The sequence below is a fragment of the Phyllostomus discolor genome, chromosome 7 (genome assembly GCF_004126475.2).
Source record: "Phyllostomus discolor isolate MPI-MPIP mPhyDis1 chromosome 7, mPhyDis1.pri.v3, whole genome shotgun sequence".
In the NCBI taxonomy this organism is placed as follows: domain Eukaryota; kingdom Metazoa; phylum Chordata; class Mammalia; order Chiroptera; family Phyllostomidae; genus Phyllostomus; species Phyllostomus discolor.
The window spans coordinates 91,531,656-91,558,739 of record NC_040909.2 but is presented as its reverse complement, the minus strand read 5'-3'; the positions used below and the strand labels follow the sequence as shown (position 1 = coordinate 91,558,739).

At 39.2% G+C, this 27,084-nt stretch overlaps 1 protein-coding gene across 2 annotated transcripts in view; it reads right to left on the bottom strand.

The window, feature by feature from the left end:
* XKR4 (XK related 4) overlaps window positions 1–24,288 on the bottom strand; it is a 451,436-nt gene extending 427,148 nt beyond the window's left edge. For both annotated transcript variants that reach the window (XR_004904345.1, XM_028533925.2), the window contains exon 1: window positions 23,354–24,288. Coding sequence is in view for 1 of the 2 variants with exons in the window: in XM_028533925.2 (XP_028389726.1) it covers window positions 23,354–24,159 (806 nt within the window). In the remaining variant the exon portion in view is untranslated. The remainder of the gene's footprint in view (window positions 1–23,353) is intronic.
* Window positions 24,289–27,084: the final 2,796 nt, after the last annotated feature.

Sequence of the window (27,084 nt, the reverse complement as noted above, 5' to 3'; positions counted from 1 at the left end):
AGCCTTTGAAAAAAACCTGTTAAATTGGATTTCTTTATTGGATCACATCAGGTGTATTTATTTCTCCCATTAATAACATCATCCAGAAAAATGGCTTCAGGTTGAAATTTATGACTTATAAGTGAAGACTAACTTCATAGGATTAGCAGAGGCTAGCTGCTGCCATGAATAGCTGCCAAGCCTGTGGTAGGACCTTATTACATATTTCTAATGAATTGTTGAATGTAATATTGCAAGCATGGATAGATGAATTATTGAATTATTGAAGACAATGATGGTAATCCTGTATTCCATTTAGAAACCTTAATCTAGCTTTCTAGTTAAAAAATAAAGTTATTGAAAACATTTTGGGTAGTGTCTGTCTCAGAGAAGAAAACAATAAAACCACAGTCAAATTTCCATGTTATCCAATGCTGAATACTCTTCTGAAGCTTAACATTTATTCTGATGCTATAGACTTAGAAGAAATTGTCATAAAAATACATTTAGCTTTAAAAGTTGTGAGAATGCTTAGAGAAAAAAGAGCTAACCAGAACTAATACAAGGATATACCATATCACAACCACTGCTACCAATAATAATGTCATTAATAGCAGGCCTTAAATCTTAGAGGAGTCCTGGTTTTCAGAAACAAGTTGGAAGGAACAGGTAAGGGTGGAGCAATCACAGCACCTTTGCCCTGGGTCCAGGAGGAAGGTGGTGTGCTCTGCTGGAACAAGTGACTAGGGAGAAACAACACAGAAACAGAGACTCTGCTCACTTCCCAGAAACAGCTGAGGAGAGCACACAGTGATCTACATACCTGGCAGTGACAGCAATTAAATGCATAACTGAGGAGTAGAGGAGAAGGGATCACATTTAGAGAAAGCATTGTGGCCAGTATGGGGAAGGTGGACCCAGCATTCTCAGCCAGGCAGGGGTAAGTCAGAGGAATCATTTGTAAACCATGTACAAATTAAGATGACAACGTTGAGGAAGCAGAAGGAAGATAAGACATGTAAGAACCCATCTGGTTTTATGGATAGTGGCAAAAAGTAGACTTTTAAGTGTTGCTACAAATGAAGGGACTTTATGTTGGCATGTGGACAGGTAAAAATGATGTGATTACTCTGCCAGTTGTTTTCATCCCATCAGAATTGTTGTATAAAATGTAGGTTTAGTGTCTAATAAAATGGTGGAAATTGTATCTTTTGCTCACTCTTACTCCACAAGATAAAAATGGGACAACCTAGAGTAGTATTGGATTTGCCAAAAAGTTTGTTTTTTCCATAAGATGACTCCAGTAGCACTTGCTTGTCTTTAACTTTATTTAAAACAACTTTGTTAGATTGTGATAGCTGTCATACCAACATGCACTAAAAAAACTTACCAAAATTGGTGAAATTTTGTGTAGCCATTTTAATATTGAAGATGGAAGAAAATAAGCAACATTTGCACCATATTATGCTTTATTACTTTAAGAAAGGTAATAACACAACTGAAACACACACACAAAAAAGATTTGTGCAGTGTATGGAGAAAGTGCTGTGACTGATTGAACATGTTGAAAGTGGCGTGTGAAGTTCCATGCTGGAGATTTTTTGCAGAACAATGCTCCATGATTGGGTAGACCAGTTAAAATTGAGAACAACAATCAACATTATAGCACATGGGAGATAGCCAACATCAAAATATACAAATCAGTAAAGTTACTGATGAAAATGAAAAATATGTCTTTCATTCGACGGAAAAAACTAAGTGGACTTTTTGTAAATAAATCATGGCTGTCATCAAGAAGCCCCAGGGGAGTTTCCCTGTGGGATGAACACTAGTGGAGTGGATTATGCAAAGATAAATTTCTCAGGCTGCGTCTGAGAGGGGGCAGCAATTCAGTAGGACCAAAGATTCTACTTTTTAAGGGCCAGGTTCATCCTGGATTTGGGATGGAAGAGCCAGCTGCTCTTAAAATGGTCAAAAATGGAACTGACAGGCAAACTTAGATTATGCGGTATCCTTGCACACTAGAAGCTCTGAAGTACTGTTGCCTGTGCTCTGTGATCAAGGTCAGTCCGGACTCTGCAGAAAGCCAGTTCTTCTACCCTCTGGCATGATATAAACCATAAAATTCAACAGGGAGGGAACCAGGCATGCTACCAGGGGATGTTTTGAGCATCATATGCTCTTTTAATCCATGGATTAAATACACAAGTAAAATAGAACACATAAAATTAGGAATGTACTGAAGTCTTTCAATGGAAAGAAAATAAAGTCCTCTAAGAATCTGCTGATTTTCATTTCATCACCAAATATATATTAAGTGATAACAACATGCTAGGTATCATATTATACTGGGGACACTGCAGTGAACAAATCAAAGTTTCTGCTCTCACAAAACACACATTCCAGAATTTACAAATGAAACTAACCAGCGTGAGTCTGATAAAACCATGCATCAATCTGAATAACTGTATTTAAAATGAGCAAGAGTATTATTGAAGATATGCATGCCAGTATGTAAATATCTTCCAAGTGGTTTCCCAAAGGTGTCTTACACTCACCTGATCCACAGCCTGCCTGGCCCTTTTCTCCCCTCCTTCCAGTGCATCTTCCTCTCACTTCCCTAGGAGGCCCTCATGTGACCACATGTGAAGCCTCCAGTGATGGGGGTTTAATTAATTGTTTCTTATACAGAAAAAAAAAAGCACTTTGCTACAAGTCACAGCATTTAGACCAGAGTTCATGTGAACCATATTGCTTTTTGCACCATTATTGTTAATTCAGTGGATTTCGGAGCTTTCATGTCTATAGATTATTTAAACATGCTTCTTCCTTTCAAACACAGAAAAAGTGATTTTTAACATTTCTCTGTTAATCCCCCCTAAAAAAGTGCCCACAAACTACCCATTCATAAATCACCCCATTTACATCAACAGACGTAGATTTATAGTCACAACAGAGAACTACAAGTCTCAATTCCTTTCATGCTAAGGTCTCAAATACATAGAATGGCTGATTTTGTTTAATGAATTTAGTAAAGTTTTAGTGTCCTTCTCAGTCAGATAGCTTTACTAGAATTGTCATTACTCATCATGTACAATTTCAGTTTCACAAATTGGACACAATTTTAAAACCCAAAAAGCTGGAGATATGGAGACCAATTTAGGAACATGTATTGAAACAAATATTGATGCATAATGCAGACACCTGACAGATACCCAAGTTTTTATGTAATACAGAAGGAATATGAAAATTACCAGATTATATAGTTTAGGCTAAAAGGTATTCATGTTTATTTTCTTTGTTGTTTTAGTTGAACAGATGAGAAAAAAATCAAGTCATTATCTGCTTTTAAGAATTACAAAAATAATTCAGATCAATCTCGACTAATACCAACAATTCAAATAACGATTCTGACATGACCTTTTAAAAGGTAGAGAAACAAATTTTCCACCATTCGATTGTGTGCAATTTCCATTCAAGTCTATTGGCAGCAAAGCCAGAGCTGAGCAGAAGTGCATGAATCAGGCTGCAGCTACCCTGGGGCAATTGTTCAAGTCTGTGGCAGAACTCCACAGTATTTCAGAGGGGAGTGTGTGTGTGTGTGTGATACATTTTTTTTTCCAAAAAAGGAAGTATTTACCTCATGGTTACATTTAAAAAATAATAACTGAGCAAGTTTATAATCCATGTAAATCACTAATTACAAAGATACATTAAGTAATTTTACTCCAACAGGTTTTTTTCACCCATGTGAAACCAGACAACTAGTACCAGAAATCAATGACTAGATGCCTACCAGAGTAATTTCATAAAACTGTTTAAATGCATCACTGGAATAATTATAGTATTTTACTATCATTTAAATTTTTACTATTTTACCCATTTTTCATTTAAGAATAATTACTTGATTTGTGCAATAAAGCACAGATTCTAATCAGTAAAATGCTCAAAATTTTAGCTTATCTATAAGTTGGACAAATTCATGGTATCTTAACTGTTTCTAGAATAACATTTTACACCCTGGTTCACTAACTTTGTACCCTCAAATTGGGCATTTGGCATATATTAGGTACTCAAAAGTCATTAAGCATGGGAATGAAACAGTACAGCCACTTTATAAGATAATTTGGCAGTTTCTTACAAAACTAAACATACTCTTCTTATAAGATCCAGTAATCCTGCTCCTTGGTCTATATCCAAATAAACTGCAAACTTACATCCACACAAAACCTGCACACAAATGTCTATAGGAGCTTTATTCAAACGTGTCTAAACTTAGAAGTAACTCAGGGGTCCTTCATTAGGTGAATAGGTTACTGTGGTACATCCAGACACTGCAATACTATTCAGTGCAAAAAACAAATGAGCTATCAAGACACAAAAACAAATGGAAGAACCCTAAATGCATATTGCTAAGTGAAAGAAGCCAATCTGAAAAGGTTACATACTATATGATTCCAAGTACAAAGGCAAAACTAAGGAAAGAGTAAAAAGATCAGAGCTTGCCATTGGGAAGGAAAGGGATGAATTAAGTGGAAAACAGGGGATTTTTGGTAAAACTCTTCTGGATCACACTATAATGGTAGATAAACATCATTATACATTTATCAAAATCCATAGAATTTATAACACAAAGAGCTTTAATGTAAAGTATGGTCTTTAGTTAATGATAATATATCAGTATTAATCTATAAATTATATCAAATGTGCCACACTAATATATGAGGTCAGTAACAGGGAAAACTGGAAATGAGAGGATTTATATGAGAACTATGTATATTACATTCAATTTTTCTGTAAATCTAAAACTGCCCCCCCCCCCAGAATAATAAAGCCTACTGATTTAAAAATTGAGTAGTATGGACACTGTGATGATGTTAATTCTTCCAATCCATGAACATGGTATATGTTTCCATTTGTTTGTGTCTTCCTTAATTTCTTTCTTCAGTGTTGTACAGTGCTCTGAATACAGGTCTTTTACCTCCTTGGATCAAAAAACCATGGTTCATTTACATAGTGGAATTCTACGCAGAAGAAAGAAAGAAGAAGCTCCTACCCTTTGCGACAGCATGGATGGAACTGGAGAGCATTATGCTAAGTGAAATAAGCCAGGTGATGAAAGACAAATACCATATGATCTCACCACTAACAGGAACCTAATCAACAAAACGAACAAGCAAGCAAAGTACAGCCAAAGACACTAAAATTGAGAACAGGCTGACAGTGATCAGAAGGGAGAGGGGAGGGGATAATGGGGGAAAAGGGTGAAGGGTTTACAGGAACAATTATAAAGGACATGTGGACAATAACAAGGGGGGTAGAAATGGGGGAGGGAGGCAGGGAGGGCTGGGGTGGTGGGGTGGGGTGGGGGGGAATGCAGAAAACTCTACTTGAACAACAACAAAAATAAAAAGTAAAAAAAATTAATAAAACATAAAAATAAAATACATAAATAAAAATTGAAAAAATGTATAAAGTTGTTAAAGGAAGATGTACTGAAATAAAAGAGGAATCTTTACTGAGCCAAGGATCAAAGGAGCATTCACCATATCCTAATGACTTGAAGGGCCTGCCTATTCTAGGAATGCTCCCTCACCTATAGAGGTCTTTTCCAGGTTGTAGTGCACCTACCTACAAAGAGGATGGAAGTTCATTTCCTAAAGTAAAAAAGGCAAATCCTGTTGTTAGCTAAAACAGCATCCAGAGGGAAGGAAATCAAGGAAAGGGGGGCACTGAGTTTATAAGCAAATATCTTTTAGCCTCAACAAGAAACCCATATATGAATAGCAGTCAGTCACCTTTGACTCAGGAGGTTAATCAGCAGGCTCATTACCAGGAATCCCTAATTAACTTCTGTGAGGGGAATTTCCCAGCTAACTGGTATTGACTATAACAGCAAACACTTCTTTCCACACACACATCTGTTAATACACTATTGTACAAGTTCAGGGTGGTTATTATGGAGTTGTCACAGGCCCATTAATTATCCACTATACTGTATTTAGCTTCACTCGGGTAAATCTTTTTTTTAATTATTCAGCCTGCACTTACAGAGCATCCTTATTCAACATGCTCCCAACTCTGTTTATACTTATGCCTTTCCCAATAGCTCATTAAAGTTTTTAACCAGTACTATCAGAATCTTTAGTGAGAACCAGCCAAGCCCACTAAAAGTGCTTTTATTTCATTTCCTCATAACATAGCATTTTAAATTTCCAAATATTTTTCAAGTCCCCCTGACACTTCTTCTTTTCTCTGTCTCTAAAGCATGCAGGAGGCTTCCTTCTCCATTATTTCCAGACTGTGAGTCTCTTCCCCACTGCTACCACACAACTGAGAATACATTTCTGAAGGTGTTCCCTGAGTCTCTGTTCACCAACAGAGTCAAGTCCAGAATCTGGAGGAAAGCACCAAGGTTCTGGTTGGTTTGGTCCTAAACTCACAACTTGCCTGCTGACATTCTTTCCCTCACTATTTCCACTTCAGTCCTTTACAGAACACAGCTTAAAGTATCTCTGTCCCTATTCTTTCTGCTTGAAAGTCTCTTAGGTCCCACTGACATGTTACTCCCTCCTGCAACCTTCCAGACAGATGTCCCCCATCCCTCCCCTCCCCTCCCAAACAATTTGGTTCCTGCCACTGTTGATGATGCTTGGCCCTCTGAGATATAAACAGGTATAAGTGAGAAACAGGGGGTGCATTTCATGAACCTTGGTGGGCTCAGAACCCGCAAACAGTGAATGTTTGATAAATATTTATTACATAAATGAATGAAGGCATTTTCACTCCAGACTCTCTGAGTTTAATTAATCATCTCTCATTTTTCCAGCATATCCTAATCCACATAATCACATGATCAGGTGAATACATAGAAGGAAATCATGAGAAAAAATAACAGCAGTATAGATATGCATGTTTCTTTTAGCATATAACTTGGGATAAAATATCCAGTAAATCAGAACCCATTTAACATTTGGAAATTACTCAGACTCTCTGACAAAACTATACTTTGCAAAGATGCCATTGAATTAAAAAGAAAAATATTACATGTTTTTCATTGAATACCACCAAAAAAAGTTATAAAAAGACTGCAGTTGGGAAGCCCTTCTAAAGCAAATCATACCCACTTTGGGGGAATATCTTTTAAATAGGCACAGGGCAATTTTTTTTAAGATTTTATTTATTTATTTTTAGAGAGGGAAGGGAGGAGCTAGAGAGAGAAACATCAATGTGCGGTTGCCGGGGGTTATGGCCTGCAACCCAGGCATGTACCCTGGCTGGGAATCGAACCTGCGAAACTTTGGTTCATAGCCCGCACTCAATCCACTGAGCTACGCCAGCCAGGGCTGGGGCAATTCTTTTGACTTTTAGATTTGAACATTTAGAAGATTATGATTCTAAACATTTGAATTGTGTGCATTTAAGAATGAATATTTTAGCTGTGCCTGATTCAGAAAATTTTGAATTGTGTGCATTTAAGAAGGAATTTTCTAGCAATTGAATATCCTGGACTATCTCAGAGTTGATTCTCTAAGATAGGTCTTAGGAATTGAATTTCAATTTATGTTATGTAGATATAAATCCTGCTGGTCTCAAGAGGGAAAGATGTGACTGAAAGAGGGGCTCTGCCTTGCATGCTTGTGGATGAATTCTTAATTCATAAACAGATGTGGGGTAGAATGATAGTATATGCAAAGCATGACTGCATGCAAACTGAGGATATAAATATGGGTTAATTATACACTATTCATATGGGAGTGGAGCCTACTTAATATTCTTTAGTGTCATGAATTCCCAATGGAAATAACATGCATTTTATCAGTAGGTATCAAAAGAAAGTGATACATTATGGATAAAATTAATCCATAATTTTTGCATTTGAAGTTTGGTGTAAAATATCAGTCCTCTGAGTAGTTTATCAGAAATGTAGCCCAGGTCAATAAAACACAAATATTGTTACCCAAGTAGATATTCAATGAGGTATATAAAAAGAGCTAATATGCCCCATTGACATACCATGTTTCAATGAATTATAGATTTGGAAGGGCCTTTAGATTATAGGATGTCTCCCACCACCATTTTATAGTTGAGAAGCTACAGTGGATTCTGACCTCCCTTTGTAAGGTGCGCCTCTCCCTTTCCTGGTAGTCAGAGGAAAACCCCATCATTGGTCTTAACCAATTCCCATTGATGTCACAGTAAAATTTTACTCATTGCAGTTTTCAGCACAGGTGCCATCTGAAAGGTCAGGAATTGCTTCTCCAGGTGATTCTCTTAGATTTCTTGTAGAAGACAAAGTGGGAAAGGCCCAAGATTTGGAAGCTGAAGTCATGAATGTGAGTGCAGACACTTGCTGCTTAATAGCTGTGTGAACTTGGGCAAGTCTCCTACCTTCTCTGAACCTCAGTCATTTCATCTTCAAATAGTAACAAAAATGTATCTACCTTGAGAGGAAGACTGGATAGATTAGTATGAGTGAATGTGCTTGGCTAACTACAATGACACTTACAAAGATTTAGTCTTTATTGTCATCATTAAGTAGTATTTATTAAACCACCAAATAAGCTCAGTATGCCATTAGGCCTTAAGCAAAGCAGGAAACAGGGAAAAAAAGGGCTGTACTCACATTGAGGGTTTTATCTTTCAGAGTCCATTTTTACCAGTAGGTAATCTTATGTGCAAAATTCATCGAGTCAACCTGCCTCAGCAGTGAAACTACTCACTGTTCTTTCCCTGGTAATTTCTAGGAAAGTCTTATACTTAGTGCTTTGAAAGAATTTACTTTGGATTTCTGTAGGGGACTGGTTTGTTTTGGTCTGGCGAATGTGACTCAGCTCTGTATGAAAAACCTACAGAATCGAGGTGGTAGGCAGGAGCCAGACCTTGAAACCGACTTTTCTCATGGGAATCAGGCCTAGAAAATGCATACAGACTGTTATGGCTTGCTCTTGCTAAAACTCCATCACCCTGGTCTAAAACAACAAATGTGTATTGTCTATCTTCAAGGTAATTTCCAAAGCCTGTGTGCATTTTCCCAAGGACAGAGCTAATCAGCATGCCACCTTTCCTCTCTGCATGTTCTTTTCATTTTCTTGATTGTACCTAAAATGTAGACAATAATATTCTATGTAATAGCTAATAAATTCCTCTTTCATGTAAGACCCGAAAAAAACAATAAAAGCTGTATAGGCAAGGGTCAGGGCGCTCTCCTCTTGAGGGAGTAGCCCTGCTATCCCCTTTTTCTCCACAGGATTGTTGTAGCCTGGGCATTTATTCTAGTCTTCAATCACAACAGGTATACTCTGCTGGCTGGAGTCCACCACAGATTTCCCTCTTCCTCCTTCTGAGGAACTGAGCTCTAACATTATCTAGGGCAGCTCTGTCCAACAGAAAAATAATGTAATCCATATATAAAATTTTAATTTTCTGGTAGTCACATTTAAAAAGTAAAAAAAAAAAGCAAAATTAATTTTAATAATATATTTTACTTAACCCAATATATCCAAAATATGATTAGTTCAACATGTAATTAATATAAAAATTATCAGAAAGGTATTTATCATCCTCCCCTTTTTTCCCTAACATAAGTCCTCAAAGTCCCCTAGGTATTTCACACTTACCACACTTCAACTGAAAATAGCCACATTTCTAATGCTCAGTAGCTATGTGTAGCTAACAGCTACCATACTGAAAAACCATGCAGGCCAAGAGACTATCAGGATGACCATGCCTACTGATAGAGCAAATATAAAAATTAACTTAATAACTCTCCATGGAAACACTTAAGAAGACTAAAGGAAATAATCACATCCTAGCACATAGATGGGGGAAGAGCCCTTGCAACAAAAGTGACAGCATAGCAACACCAGCTGTCGTACAAAAGGGAAATTAGAAAACTATTACTTTGAAAAGAAACACTTCTGGGAAGGTCATCTTCTTCTATTTTCTTTAACACAAAATAAGAAAACTACACAGATATATATTTTATAAGGTATCTTTTTATTATCTCTTTATTCTATAATACAAACACAGACATATTTTGTGTTTAATATTAATATTTCTCACTTAGGAGGATAAATGATACAGTACGATTTCAGGATGAACCATCACATTTTTTCCCATGGTATATAGTCTGCCTTCTTGGCTTTATGGGTTACTGTGAGGAGCTGAATTGCATGGAGCAGGGTAGGCATTAAAAATCCTCCCATATTATTTTATAAAATATATCCTGCAAATACTTGATGAGGGTCTGCTTTGCAGACCTAGAGGCCTAGTAACATTTTTTTTCTATTCCTCCCTTAGTTCCTCTTTCCCAATGTAGATACAGAGGCTCCTTGATCTGTCAGACTAAAGGCAAGGTGAGGGATGTTCAGCTGCCTGACCTGCCTCACTAACCCTCACAGCCAGTGGTAGAATGGCCTTGATGCATCCTCATGGCAGCTTCTTTTATCAGGAAAACATGAATGAGGATGCCACAACCAGCCCAGCTCCACCTCTCTGAGAAAAGTCTTCAATCCTTAAGTCTTGGTAAGAGCTGCCAGCCCTACAGTACTCCTTTCATTCTCTATCTTTGGTGTCTGGTTAATCTGAACCTGATACTTTCTTTAGTGCCCACCTACACTGAAAAGGTCTGGTCTTCCTCTCACCACCAACTTTCTACACAATCCTAATTTACAGAATGATCAAGGTCTGAGTACAGTGTAAAAATGTGAAGTGAACAGTTGACATGGTGGGTTATCTTCCTACAGATCAGTTGTGAACAATAAAAGTATAAAGTCATAGATTTTTAATTTAAAAATTACTAAAATCTTCCATTTTCTTCACCAATGGAAAATGTCATAGTTTTCCTTATAGTATTGTCTATAAGAAGATTCCTTTGTGTGTATGTGTGTCTACCTGCTGCAGTTTTTAAGCACCAGCCCTTGCACCATACTGGGTGAGCTAACTTTGGTGAAAAAGCCAGTTAAAATGACAGGATCAGCCATATTTTCCATTAATGTCCAGATCAATAAGCCTATCTTCACTGTTGCAGCTGAAAGGGATTGTTCCCTCTTCTATAGCAGCATAGATGATACTCTGCTTCTCAAACTTTAATATTTGTCTTTTATATGCTGGTAATGTCCTCACTAATTTTATTGACCATCCTTATAACCAGTGTTTTGAACTCTGCGTCTGATTGATTGCTTATCTCCATTTTGTTTAGTTCTTTTTTCTGGTGTTTTAATCTGTTCTTTCAATTGGGCCATGTTCCTTTGTCTCCCCATTTTGGCTACCTCTCTTTGTTTATTTCTATGGATTAGGTAGAGTTTCTATGACTCCCTGTCTTGGTAGTGTGGCTTGATGTAATAGGTGTCCGGTAGGGTCCAGTGGCACAACCTCTCCTATCACTCAAGCTGGGTACTCAAAGCTTGCCCTTCATGTAGGCTAAATATACCCTCCTCTTGTAATTGAGCCTTAGTTGCCATTGGCAAGTCAATGGGAGGGATTTACCCTGGCCAATGAGCTGCAAGAACTTGCTGTGACCGCCTAACACCAACCTCCACCCTCCACAGAGGATCAGCTGTGCAGGGGCAGGGTGGTGGTGCTCTGAAGTGGTCTGTAGCTTTCTGATAGGAGGTGTACAATCTCTCAGGTTTCCTAGGTGGTACAGACTAAGGTCATCTCCCACTTGTATTTTGCTTCAGGCCACTCTGCCTGGGCTATAAAGTAATCTGAGATGGCTGCTACTTGTGTTGGGCTTACAGATTCTCAGGTGAAGCCAAGATGTGAATCTAGGCTGGCTGCTGCTAGTGCCAGGCCTGGGACCACTTAGCAAGATGTATGGGGGCTGGGTGCTCACTGAGATCAGCGGTTGCTTGTTTGAAAAGATTTAGGAAGTTGTGAAGCATGATCCAAGATTAGCCATTCATATGGAAATGTCTGTTAATAGCTTGGGTAGGCCCATAAGTTTGGTGGGAAAGAGTCTCAGGGTATCTCAAGGGCAGGACAGTGTTAGCAAGGTTGATGGAGTCTCAGATATGGCACCTGCCTGACGGCTCTGTGGCTCTGTGGGGGGAGCAGTCAGAAATGAAGGATTCACTAATTGAAATAAAGAACAATTTACAGTGAATCAACAGTAGAGTAGATGAGAATCAGATCAATGATTTGGAACCTAATGAAGCAAAAAATAACCAGTCAGAACAAGGAGGAAAAATAATTCAAAAAGTAAGGATAGTATAAGCAGCCTTGGGGATAACTTCAAGTGTTCCAACATTTGCATCATAGGGGTGCCAGAAGGAGACTAGAAAGAGGAAGAAAGTGGAAATTCATTTGAAAAAATAATGAAAGAAATCTTCTCTAATTTGGTGAAGGACATAGACATACAAGGCCAGGAAGCACAGAGAGTCCCAAACAAGATGAAAGCAAAAAGGCCTACTCCAAGACACACCATAATTAAAATGTCAAAGGTTAAAGATAGAGAGAGAGTCTTAAAAGCAGCAAGAGAAAAGAAGTTAGTTACCTACATGGGAGTTCCCACAATACTGTCAGCTGATTTCTCCAAAGAAACTTTGCAGGCTAGAAGGGATTGGCAAGAAGTATTCAAAGTGATGAAAAGCAAGGATCTACACCCTAGATTACTCTATCCAGCAAAGCTATCATTTAAAATGGAAGGGCAGATAAAGTGCTTCCTAGACAAGGTAAATCTTAAGGAGCTCATCATCACCAAATCATTATTATAAGTAATGTTGAAAAGACATTTAAGATAAAGAAGATCAAAGCTATGAACATTAAAATGGCAATAAATGCATAATTGTCAACAATTAAATCTAAAAAACAAACTAAGCAAACAAGCAGAACAAAAACAGAATCATCGATATGGAGAACATTAAAATGGTGGCCAGTGGTGACAGGAGTCTGGAGGAATGGGGGAAAAGGTGAAGGGATTAAGAAGTAAAAATTGGTAGTCAAAGAATACGCAGAGGGATGTTAAGAGCAAGTATAAGAAATGAAGTTGCCAAAGAACTTATTCACATGACCCATGGACATGAACAAAGGAGGTGGGATCACTGGAGGGAGTAAGGGGTGCTGGGTGGAGAGCGGCAAAGGGGGAAAATTGGAACAACTGTAATAGAGCGGCAAAGGGGGAAGATTGGGACAACTGTAATAGCATAGTCAATAAAAATAATAAAATAAAATAAAATAAAAATTTTAAAATCTACAGGCTGGCAAAAAAAAAGATTTTAATATGTGTACTAATCTCTTAGGGATTGTGTTCAAATGCAAGTTGTGATTCAATAGGTTTGGGGTGGTCCTGAGAATCTGAATTTATGAGAAACATCCAGGAGATGCTAATACAGATGGATGCACATCTTTCTTTGAGTTGTAAAGCAATAGCTCCACTATTAGTATGTCATCACAGACAGATTTGTGGGTGTGAACATGACTTGCCTCCTTTCCTAGACAGTGAGAGCATATTCTTTTTAAAACATGTTCCTTACTATGATTTTAAGCTGATGTGTTCTGGAATGTACAATGAACAGATTGTCATTGATCACTTATTTTTTTTGTCATGCTTTCTCAGCAACTGATTAGAGTAACCAAACAGTAATTTAGACAGTGAGCTACTAATAAATTTGCACATATCAACAGTAGTTGAGTAAGCACCTGCCTTCAATCAAAGCCCTTTGCCCTTTCTGCAGTGGAATGAGAACATGACCTCCAGTTTTAGGCCTTACTGTCAATATCTGACTGGGTGGAAATTATATAATCAGAACATAAATGAAACAAATTTCCCTTTAGTTTTACATCTTGAAGCAGGGGCATCAAGATTTGTTTTTGTGAAGGCCTTGAATTCAGATTCTTAGCTATATTTATTGTACTATTAACAAGGTTGTTTTTAGCCCTCACTTGGATTCCCATTTATGATGACATGCCTTATTTGGCCTTGCTCCTCTGACCTCTGACTTCTTGCCTCCTTTTGATCTGTATGATAACCCAGGACTCTCAGGTCAAACACCCTCAGACTGCAGACCCCACTGGTGGCCTAATATCAAGTTGATCCCATAAACTGACCATTATTACTGCAACTTAAGTCATGCTTTCTTTGCTCCTAGAACAAAACCATCTAATGAAAGCTTGGCCTGGCTATTGAAGTCATGCTTTATGCTTTGCTGTGATTGGTTTTATAATGGGGTCAAAACTATTATTCCACTCCTATACAAAAGATTGCAAATCACTCTCTAATTATGGGATAAAACTCTCCATTTTTGTTAGTTTCTTTAGTGGCTAAATTTTTCCAGCTAATAAATGCATGCCTGTCTACAACACCCCAATCTTCTATTAGTATATCAGAGAATGGGACTCACAGACTGCAGGGTATCTAGACATGCTTCCTCAATAAAAACTTCAGATCCCCCCTTACTCATTTAATTTAAAAATCTTTTAAAGCAGGTAGATATTGTATTTTAAAATAATTATAATTATTGATTACTTTTCAGAAGTACAAACACAGCTAATATTTATGCTATCATTAGGGTAGTGTTATGCTACATGCTCCTGTCTAGAACTCAATTTTTCAAACTGTAGGCCATCATTAAATCAGGAGAATTCCCATAGGACATCTGTGACTGTTACTCTTAATAGTAGTACATCCCCTGGAAAAATGAAATCCTATGGTGCATACTTCCTAATTTATGTTATAATAACAAACTTAAGTATTGTAAATCGCTTTAGAGAGTCTTCTGGAACTGACCTATATTTTAAAAAATGACTGTTATTAGTTTTACTTTTGTAAAACAGGAAATGAATTGAGTAGTCAAAAATTTATCCTGCATTCTTAAAGGATCATTTCCTCACTGTTATGTTGTATTGATACAGTGGTTATGCCATGTGAACTAATATGGGAACCATTTAGTTACTGTTACTGCTAAAAAAACTACCTTTGTTTCAATTATTGACTCTATGCTACTGAAAAAAGACATGAAAAGTAAAGAATTCAGCCCCAAACTAATATTATTATTCATGACTATTATCTAAGCTACAAAAAAGAATAAAGCCTGCTTTTTACATGGATGAAATCTCTCAGATTGGTGGTTCAGAAGGGTGACTTTGTCCTTCTTAAATGGAATGTACTTGATGGGAAGTCAAATCAAAGTCATCTCAAGTCTTTTAGTCTCTAACTCACTATAGATCCTACTTTTTTCTATATATGTGTGATTTTCCATTTGATTAATCCTACCCAGCTCACACACTGCCAACTGCTCTGTTTATATAAAGGATTCCCCAGACAGGAAAATAGGGCAAATGCATACATTAAACAATAAAAGTAGAACTGATTCTAACAGCCTACTTATGAATCATGAAGATGAGAAAATAGTTGACATGCTGAAGATCATTTTAAAATAAATACTTTCTTTTTCAATTTAAAAATCTAAAATGTTGTCATGAGGTTGAAAATTGTTCAGCTTAGGACAGATCTCTAATATCCTAGAGATCCAAGCAATTCTCACCAAGAAAGGGTAATGTTTCATTCACTTTTTCTAGCTGAGTGTAACATATCCCAATTCTTTAACAAGTACAGCCCTGGATACAGGATTTTTGTAAGGAGTTCAAATTTGATTTCTAGCATATTAGATCAGTGACAGTGTGCACAAGCTTTTAATTTCAAAGCAACTCTGGCTCTGACAACAGCCTTCTCATTGACATAATGGATAGTTCTTTTTAAGCCTGTGAAGCATTGTTTCCAGTTGCTAATCATAGCAACCCAGATGTGCATATCTTACTACATGAAGTATAGACTGCAATTTTGGTTTCTCAGTCTATATAGTATATGTCTTAGAATTTGTGAAATGTAAACTTTTACCATCATCTTCAAATACCTATGGTTTTGTCAAGATGATTTCATTATATTATATCTAAAATTCAAAATGACACAAAATAAAATGCATTATACACATAGGGTAAGATTCTTTCTTCATTTATAAATAATGCCAGCTCCTGGGGATTAGATACCAATATCACCAAATCTGAAAAATCCTTTGTAGATTTCCTTTCGACTTACATAGATAGAAGAATGGTGTAACAGTAGCCTTAGAAAAACACATACAGACTTTCTGGTTTATATACTCTGGAACTGGGCAAACAAAAATAATTTACATTAAGATTGGAATCAGAATTTAGAGCTGCAAAAACTCTTGGATATTATTATTATTTTTTGACCAATCATATCACACAGATAAAAAAAATAAGAACCAGAAGAAGGAAACCAAAAGAAGATCTAAATTGTGTGGGGCCCTAAAAGCTGTGCTACTTCATCTTCCATGTCGTTACATATAAGTCAGCGTATTTAGGTGACCTATCTGGGGTCTGAATTGCAGAGCTTCCAAATCATCTCTTCTGACTCCTCATTTAGTCTGGTTCCCTATAGGACAGCTGCCTCTTTAAATAAGATCCATCAGTGATATTCTAACTATGATGCTTTTCCTTAATTTTAGGGTTAGGAAAGACTACTCCTTGCCTCAGGGGAATATCTGGACTGATTTGTCTCCATTTTAACCCTTCATTAATTTCCCTTGCAATCAGTAATCTGTACCAGTCCTCTACATATACTAGACATAGAATTAATGTTTTGTGGGGTTGGGGGTAATAGTTGGAGCTACAATACAAACTTTCTTTGAGTAGATAAACACAAGTACCCAGAATACCAAAAATCACTCTGTACATAAGCATATTCTCAGACAATCAAGTATAGGTAGGAATTAAGGAAAAAAATATCTATCCACAAGCTTCCCGCCTCTGGCATTTCTATCAGCAAAATCAGGAATGCCAATTAGGTTTCTAGATGCATCTCTCTCAGAAGCTAACTGGTATTTTGTAAAATTTAGTCTCACTTCCCTAATACTAGTAAATCTAAAAAAAAGAAGAGTTGGGTGGTCTGTCATATCCTTTCTAGATAACATTGCACCTTTTCTGATTCACTGTATCATAAGAAACTCAAGAAGCAACCAAGCAGCATGTTCAGGTACACTCCCATAAAGAAAAATGAATAATGCCTGGGCTTCATTGACGGATCAGTAAATATTCATTGGGCATGTATTCCTACATGTGTATGTTCCCCACCCACTAGAATAATGTGTTGAGGACTTGCCATGGTCCTCCCTTCTGATCAGCCATGCTAACAGTTACAAAGACACGATTATTTAGCTGGAAGGAAGTCACTTAGTGTGGTCATCAGAATGATGCAATGCCTTTCAAAAGAGTATTTTCTGTGGAGAATTACCAGATGTATTTTCCCCTGAAATCCATCTATATATTACAACTATTTTATAAGATTACATCTGGTAAGCAATTTCTCATGACTAGCACCATGCTGTACCTTAGATTTGATAATTCCTGGTTTTGCTTCCATGGGCCTAGTTAGTGTGCCAAATTCTAAAGCAAGTAAAAGAAATGTGCTAGTCTGGTTAGCCAGCAAGTCCACATAAAGGGGCTCATTCTAGTTATGTTACTCAGTGACTGGTACAATTTAAATTCATAGATAGACTATTTTATTCAAACTATAAAATATGAAACATGTTTAATAGCAGGTTGTGTACTTGGATATTCAGACATTAAGGAATTTTCTGTGAGTGACTGAGCGAAGACATTCAAAGCCACTTACCCAAAGATTGGTGAACACTGTTCAAAACTGATAGCCTACATTTGTATAAATACTGCTTTCAGCTGCTCTGTGGAGGTATTGTACAATCTGTTGTGAAGCAAAGAGTGTGAATGGAAAAAAATATAACCTTTGTACTTGTTAATTCCAAAGATATTGATATAGATTTATGCATAAATTATTCCAGCTCATACAGAAACCCAAATCAATTCTCAGAGGACTGTCTGATTGCAGGTGGATTTATATCTTAGTTAAGTCTCTGACTTAACTACCAAGCCCAGCACTCAGGGATATTGCACAGATTTTTGATAATCCACTCATGATACTGGGTCCATAAACCAATGAATAGATTTCAAAATGACATGACTCTAGTATTTCAAACAAACTGCTACTGCTTCATCTCTGAAAAAAACAAAGGTTAGTCCACTATGTTTGGAGCAGCACATAAAATGGAAGCTGTCAAAATCTCAGGGCTAGAGATGATCTTGTTGAACCTTCATTCAAAGTGATATGATATTAAAGTCTCTTCTGAAATTATGCCTACAACTTTCCAAACAATACTTAGACACCTCAGTGATAGGGAACTCACTGCTTCTGAGTAATCTTAACTGACCTTGGGATCCCACTGACCACTTAAAAAATTCAACCTTACATTAACCCAAAATATCTTCCTGTAACTCCCATCCATGGTGTCCCAGAGCCTCCAGAAAAGTCCATTGCCTTTTCTACACCACAATCTTTCAGTACTTTCTAGAGAGCTCTCAAGGTTTTAGTCTCTTCTTTTACCTAATCATCTTGAGTCTCATCAACCTTATTTCATTTTGCTTTTTTCCCTCCCACATCTGTATTGAATTCTAGTTTAGAATCTGAACACAACTATATGACATAAAGAGGAAAATATTTAAAATTTAAAATTCTCTGTCTCAGTTTCCTCATATGCAAAATAAAAGTGTTACTCAAAGATTATTCTGAGGAACAAATAAAAAACACATGGGAGCCCTCTGAAAATTGGAAAGTGTTACAAAAATATAAGAAATAAGTTTCTAAATATCAGGAAACCTAAATTTCAATAAGGTAAAGACAACAGTATCCTAAAAACTCTTCAAAAATATAGCACAAAACAAACATTTGCCAACAGTTTACCTTAGTATAAATACAATTAAAAATTTCAACCAATCTATTTTTCTGGAGGAAAAAAAACTTTTGGGGGCCTATTATGTATCCCAAATTCATCTAAATTCAATCCTTTTAAAATCAATAAATTTTCATGAATTAAAGAGATATGACTCAGGTAGAGAGGAATTGATGGCACATCCTCTGAAATTCTCAACTTTTTGCCATTGCTTTGGGAAAAACATCTTAACACCTTATTACAGTCTTTCCCTTATAACCTTCAATGGAATGGTTCCTCAATACCTTTGGAATAAAATCTAAAAACTTTTCATTGTCCAGCCCAACTAATTCTCTACCTGCATCTCTAGCTCTTATCTCTCACCCACTCTCTATTCAAAACATTCTTAACCTGTCTTGTTCTTTCTTGCTCCTCTGCCTTCATGATAGGTATCCAAGGCTTTATAGCCAATGCCCATCTTTATTTGGATAGTAGATTTACTCACCCTTCAAACCTTTGCTCAAATATCCACTTCTCTAGAGCCTCACCTGAGCCACTTAGGTGATTTGTGTTTCCTGTTTCTATCATAGTGCTTATTTCTTTGTATTGAAATTGCTTGTTTACTTTTCTGTCTTCCTCATTAGACAGTAGATTCCTTGAAAGAAAATATATATTTTATTCATCTTGGGATAATCAGTAACTAGCACAGAGCCTTACATAGACTTGGTGCTCAATATATGATGACTGAATAAATTAATACGCAGTAGAGGGAACAAAAACATATAGAAAATGAACATTCGATAAAGTCAGAAAAAGATGCCAATATTCCCTCATCTATATAAGAATTCAGAACTCAGAATTAATAAAGCCCATTTTCAGTAGTTGAAGGAGTAATCTATATGTTCTCTATTTTCCTATCCATTTATCATCTCTAGAACCTCTTCATCATTTGCAAAGCACTTTTCTATTCTTCACATACATCATACCATTTAATCATTAATGCCACTACAAGATCATGTTACTCAGCTGGGATTTAGTATAACAACCTTCGTATGTCCAAATGGTGTAGTAAGAGCACTGGTTTAGAGTTGGGCAATCCAAGCTCAGGTCCCTGTTCTGCCATTTAACTGCTAGTGTGTAATTAGAAAGATCTTCTAACTTGTCCAAACAGCAGCTTCCTTTCCCACTTCACCATCTTTACTGAAGGTAAATTGTCATTTTTATACATTATTGTCCTTATTATCCACACTGGCATTTGGAGGTAGCTAATTGAGCCAGAAAGAACATACACTTTAGGATAAGACAAACTAGCTACATTGCATAATAGTTGAGTGATATTGTGTCAGTAATTTAATTTTTCTAAACAAGTTTCTCATATAGAGAGATACTAATGATTTTCTCTTAAATTATTGTAAAACTTAGATGAAATAAATATAAAAACATTTGTAGGTTTTTTAAGTGCCATATAAAACTTTTATTATAATTTTGGGGGGCCAGGTTTAAGAATGGCTTAAAGCAATGTTTCTCAATGTGCTTTGGGTGCCATATCAAGTACAAGTTATTGACAACTGCACACTAGCTTATTAAAGGCTCCGAGAAGTCCTACTGTGGAGAGATCTGTTTAACCCTGCTTATCCTGTCTTTTTACCAACATATTTGAACATGGAACACATGCTAATACCTTGTGAGATGTCAAGCATCAGAAGATCAGGAAAAGAGGTTTTTCTCGCCTATGACTCTCATGATAGACATTCAGAACCAAAAAATGAACTAAGAAAAATAGAAAATACTCACTTTACCATTCCTTAACTTATTATTTTCAATGTTATTTGCTGTAAAAAACAACTAAATATATACACACACATACAGGAGACATTCAAGTAGGATTTTAAGAGTAAGTCATAATGTCTGAAGGAAGAAGATATCTAGATATAATTTATCATGGGTATGAAGACAAAAGACTGTCCTGATTAAGCTTTTGTGATTCCCACAGGCTGAACCACACTCTTAAGTAACTCCTCGAATCATGTGAAATGAACAAAAAATAAAAATTATTTCTTAATCATTCACAGGCACAGTTTCTTTAAAGGCATAATTACTCTTTTCACATGGTAGCAAATTACTTCATTATTTCAAATGGCCCTTTCTTAGCACTAACTCTTGTGACTTTAAAAGCTGCCATTAATTCCCCATCAGTGCATTGTAATTAAAGTGAATATGTATCATTGCTTTCAGCAGTTATATTTGTAATAAATATATAAATACTTGCAAATCTGTGAAAAATGTTTGAGATATATATTTCTGAACAATCAAACACTTTGATGTTATTTCAAAGGATTTTATCTACAGAAAGCTTTTAGAATCTGGTCCTTACCTAAAATTACTAGCATTTCATGCATATACAGTGAAGACTTACCAACTTGACTAAAACCTATTCTACTGATCTTAGAAAAAAGCATGTTAAAACATAAATAATGACTTCTGAGCTTTGAACCATTCAGTTCACTTTTATTTCTGCAACATCTGTGTAAAACTGAAAAGTTAGAAGAGGCAGAGGGGTGCTCCTAATTTAAGAAATCATAGAGTCCTGTGTGACCACGTTTCTCTAAGGTCTGAATCAGGTCATAATTTCCTTCTGCCTTCAACCTTAAGCCTTCCATTCCTCCTCTCCTTCAATAGCTTTTCTGTATGGCCAGTTGACCCAGTGTCTGTCATCTCATTGATGTGTTTAGGCCCTTTTCTTACTTCTTTTCCACTTTCCACATTTTATGTCTTGGGATAGTAAACACCATTTTTAATTGGGAAAATGTTTGATGTAGAAGGCTTAGAAAATATAACTATAATTAAAACGGCTTCCTCAGTTCACAGAATTTGATAGCAGATTTCTTATAAAGTGTCAATCTGTAGAAAAATGGATAGTTATTCAGATAATAGAATTATGAAGGGTTTGCATTATATACATAAATCTAGAATGTTAAAAGTGATTGAACATGATTCCCAAAGCCTGCATAAAGCTTGGAAAAGTTACCAAAAGCAATGTTAAGTTTCATTTACCACATTATCAGCTTAAATCTGCTAATCATAAGCATTTGAGCCTCTAATTTCAGTAATTAAATCAAGCATTTTAGTTTTTCATCAGTCTTGAAGAGCATTAAGTTGTTTGAGTCTTCGCAATAGTCAACCATGGGAAACACAGCTATCACATTTAACTGACATTTTATTAAAGTCCTTTGAGTCTAAGGTATGGAGGTTTCCATCATCAGTTTGTCTGACTGCATATTATATACCACATTTGCAGGAAGTATCTGCTTAAAAATGAAAGTTTGACAATCTGAAAGACCATTGTCTATGCCAATGCTTACCCTGCTTTACAAAGCAATGTTCCTAAGAAAGGTTGCAAAATAATCTAATCACTAACTTGCTCTTTTTAATGAAAACACTAGTGTTCACCACAAACAAAAAAAGTGTTTTCAGTTCTGTTCTACAAATTCTCTGAGTTGTTTCTACCTCAGCATAGCTAATGACTATTAACTTATCACAAAGTTATCACTTATTACAAAAATAACTACAAATGGAATTGAAAGGGACACTGGCATACAGTGCACTTGCTAGGAAGTTTCCTCATTTTACTTTTACTATATACCAAAGTCATTTTAAACAAAAAAGCTCTGGGATATTAGCATCTAAATCCTTTAATACAAAGAAGTTTTGTAGATGTAATTTAGCAACACATTCCTGAGCAAACTGTTCTATTATATTCCTACATCCAGACAGTACCGTTCAAATGATAATTCCCTCTGCCCAAGGAGTTTATCTTTGTATTCCAGTTTGAAAGTGGAAATAATATCTGTGTAAAGAGACTTGGTAGAGAACATGACAAATAGCAAAGCAGTCAATGAAGATGCCAAGTATGATGAAAGTTTACAGGATACACCACCCCTTTTCCAAGGGTTCTTAGTTATACAAAAAATTAGATATGGGGAATATTCCAAGACAATCAAAAAGTGCATCACAACAATAAGTGTGGGCCCCATAAAATGTACTTACTCATTTTTGAGATTTAAATAAATATACAGGTATTCTCCAAAAAAGACAAGCCATGGCCCTACTAAGCTCTTTACTTGGATCACAGAACTTCTCTAGCAGTGATATTAAAATGTGGGCACTTTTCAGCAGCAACAACTCACACCTAACTAGAATTAGCAATTTTTCTCAGGGGAAAAAAGAAGCCATCCAAACTTCAACATACACTTCAACTCAACATAACAAAAAAAGGATTTCTAGAAAATGTGACAGGAATCCTCTCCTACTAACTGAAACAATATCATTAAAAATGAGAGCGGGGAGTGTTGTAACAGATAGAGATGCTCCTAAAGCAGAGTGGGAAGAGAGAGGGATGAGGAGGTCATAACCACTTTGATGTCTTTCATTTGTTTCTCACTTCCCTCCCATCCTAGGTTGTGATCACAAATTTTAAACATGCAAAACACAGAAAGAAAAAAAAATTAAAAGAGTGTGATGGGGGTTACTACCACAGAAACTCTAAGCGATTTTAGTGCAAGGGTAAAGCAGTGGGGATGTAGTAGCAGCAGCAAACCTCCCTCTTCCTCCACCCCTTGATACGGTACCTCCAGATTTGCCCGAGCTGCAAGATGTGGATGAGTGACTGCAGGAGCCAGATGCAGAAGGAGCAGGAGGCAGACCTGTGTTTGCTGCTGGCCCCGCTGCTGTTGCTGTTGGGAGCGGTGATGTTGCTCTTGCTGGCGCTGGATGCTTGCCTCTGCGGCGTGGAAGGACGAACCTCACCTACTGCGGCCGCAGACCCACTACTAACCATGGTCTTGCAATCCGCTCCAGGCTGCGGGCAGCTAGAGGCAGCGGCTGCTGTGGCGCTGTCCTCAGTGCTGAAATCGTGCACAAACCAGCGGAAGCTGAACACTTGCACGGAGAGAGAGCCTAGCACCACGAAGAAGAGCGTGAGTCCGAACCACCAGCGCTGGCCACGCAAGTAGTAGTCCACGGCGAGCCAGATGTCTGTACCCACGTCCGCGAAGTACACAGCTACGGCGGCCAGGATCCAGAGGCAGTCCCACAGCGAGTAGCGCCGTTGCTCCCTGCCGAGGCGCAGGCACAGCGCCGCCGTGCCCGCCCCGCCGCCGCCGGGACCACCAACGCCGCCGCCGGGGCCGCCAGAGACCCCCGAGCCGCCGCCCGAACCACCACTCCCCGCGCAGCAGCAGCAGCAGCGTGAACAACCGCTGCCGTCTGGGCAGCAGCCGCCCCCAGCCGCCTCCTCGTCCTCAGCTCCCGACCCCGACGGCAAGCCCGGAGCTAAACCCTGCACTGAGCCCGAGTGGTCCGAATTCTGCAGCGGAGTGAACGCCACGTCGCTGCTCTTCTTCATTTTCAGCCTCCCGTCTGACTTAGCGGCCATGATGCCTCCAAACCGGAGGAGAGCCCTCCTTTATCTGACACCTTTTCCCCGCTGTCTCCTCCTCCCGCCACCTCCTCGTTTCGCCTCAGCTTCCTTCCCTGGTGGCGCCGCTCCCCGCCTCCTGCACCTGCACTGGCTTGCCCGCCGCCTGCCGCCCTCCGCCGCCCGCCCGGCTGAGCGCTGGGCCCGGCTAGCGGCGCGACTGGGGCCGGCAGGAGCGCCGCCTGGCTGCCTGCGAGGAGCCAAGCTTCTCTCGACGCCCTACGCGCGCCGCTGCCCACCGCCCGCGCTCTTCGCGGTTCAGACCTCGCGGCTGCTGCCGGAGACGCCGGCGCCGCCAGCAGCAGGAGCAGCAGCGGCCGCCCCGGCGCTCCTTGGACCTGCACATTCCTCTCCTCCCCTCGCGAGTGCTCCCTCCTCCCGCTTCCTCTCCGCCACCAGCTGACTCGGAGGGAAAGGATGACCTCATCCCTTCTCTTCCAGCTGCCGCCGCTCCCACCCCGGCTCGGGAGGGGCGAGGGAAGAGGAGGGCCCCGGAGGAGGGGCTGGGACCGTGAAGCGCGGCTGGGTGAGGGTGGAGTGATACGCGGTCTCGGGGGTCTGGAGGAGCGGCCGAGGGGTGGCAGGGAAAACAGTCAGTCGAGCGCCCCAGCTCGCGGTATTTTGGAGAACAGTGGGCGAATCTGACCGACCAAGCGGGGAGGGATAGCAGGGCGCGGAGAGGAGGGGTCCGGGCGTCCAGCTTTAGCAAGGGTCGAAGAAGAGTGGCACCTGTGGGTGTGGCGGAGGCGTGGGCTAGGAAGGCTCAGGCCTCCTTGTATTCAGTTTTACTCTGCGGGTACCTGAAAGGGGTGGGGCTGCTTCTAGGGCCGGCGAGGGTTGGAAGACTGGGTTTATCTCACACGCCGAGACCCGGACAGCTGGTAGAGGCAGTGGGTGTGCCCAGCTGTAGGGAGCTAGGGAGGAAGAAGGTGTGCCGGGCGGGAAAACGCAGAGCAGTGCGTAGCCTAGGCGCCTGCGGGCTGCGGAGGGCGGGCGGATCCGCCGGGACCCCGGTGCCGGGAGCCCGCCCACCTTGGGTGGGAGCCCACCGCCCAGCGGCTCTGGGCTTCTCGGACGAAGCCGGCGCCCTACTTCCGGGAGGTGAGGAGGCCGCTCTGGCGCCCTCCGCGGCCCAGCCCCACTCCGCCTGGCGGGTACATTTCACACGCTCTTCACGGAGGAGAAGCAGCCCAGCGCGGTGGAGCTTTGGAGCCAGGGAGCCTGGCCGCGGCCCTTGGCCCCACTTCCTGCTGGTGGGATGCAGAACTGCAGCTTCAGCCCGAAGCTGGGAGGCGGGGCGGGACCCGCTAGCCGTGGGAAAGTACCTGCGGGCCGGCGGAGAGAGGGGCTGAGGCAGGAAGCTGCTGCCACCTCCCCACTACAAAACATTAATTACCTTCTCTTAAAGCTACAGGAGTTGCAGACTTGATGTGTGGTCCCACAACTCCCGAAATGACTCCAATAAGTTAAATCGCCATCACAGTGGTTCACCAAATTTGATATAAAGAGAATGTAAAATATTTTGCTGCTTGAAAATATTCTTAAATACCCAATACGTATAAGATCCTTATCTTTTTTTATAAGAAAACTTAGGTTTTTATTTGTCTCACTTAACTATTGCAATGTGAGAGTAAGGGAGTGTAATTCTTAAATTATACTGTGACTCGCATAATTTAAGACCAGAAGGAAGTGAGGTAACACGTGTTACACTGCCACTAAGAGCACCAGTTGTGGTCTAAATCTGGAGAAAACCATAACACCCTCCCCCTTCCCTGTTGTACACACCAGGCTCAGTTCGAGCTAGTGTATGTGCCATTCTTAATTGGTAGCATTCTGAAGTAGAAGTGCATAAATTTCTCTGCATGTAGAAATAGCCACCCCAGACATTTTGTGCTACAGCAAATAACATTGTTTTAGCACCAACCTGGACAAGAGCAATTTGCCCCGCCCCTGGATGTATCATTTATTCTGAGACTGATGCTCTTGGTACTGCCTTACTTGCCCTTCTCCTGATAGTGCGGCAGAAGGGTGTTGAGCCCCAGAGCTCACTAACGTTTCATGTCAAGTACAAATCCACTATTTCTAGAAAAAAAAGGCATGGCCAAATGGTGAATGAGAGTCGATGCAGTATCACTCAGCCAGGCAACAAGTCTATTTTTAAATCCAGCTTTAAAATTAGACCCTCTTGGACTAGGAAAATCCTTTTAGGAAAAAACACCCTGGTTCTGTTTCCCCAAGGTCCAAATCTAAGATTCCATCTCCAAGGCACCACAGCAGACCTTATTTTGTGCCAAACCAATGGGGAGGGCAATGATCTCTTAGGCAACTGGGTCCCAAGGGGTAGAACATATTATAGGTCTAATGCAGTGCCTTAATTTGCAATCAGGTGTGAGCAGATCCTGCAGAGTATCTGAGATTCTGAAGGCCTGAACTGACTGAAGTTTGATTTAGAGCTGGGATATTTCTTATTCAATCATATTTTCTGCACCTAGCACAGTGCCCACACAGACTATTTGCTCAATAATTTATAGTTGAATGAACACATGGATTTTGAGAAAGAAGATTCCACAAGAGTAAGAATGCTATGTTCTGTACTAATGTTCCTATGAAAACAGGAATTATGAAACTCTAACAAGGAAATAACTAGTAGTGGTTTCCTCATTAACATTTATTCAAAACAGATTGGACTTTTTAAAGTATTTCTCTGAACCGTCCCTGGAAGTTAGTGGAAGGAGTAGACAAGCAGGATGTTAGAGGAGGAGCATTCACATCCAGACTCTGCTTCCTACTGGCCCCACCACAATCTGGAAAAATTGCCTAATACACAGGATTAATATGAGGATTAAATGATATAATGCATATTTTTGAGCTTTGTATACAATA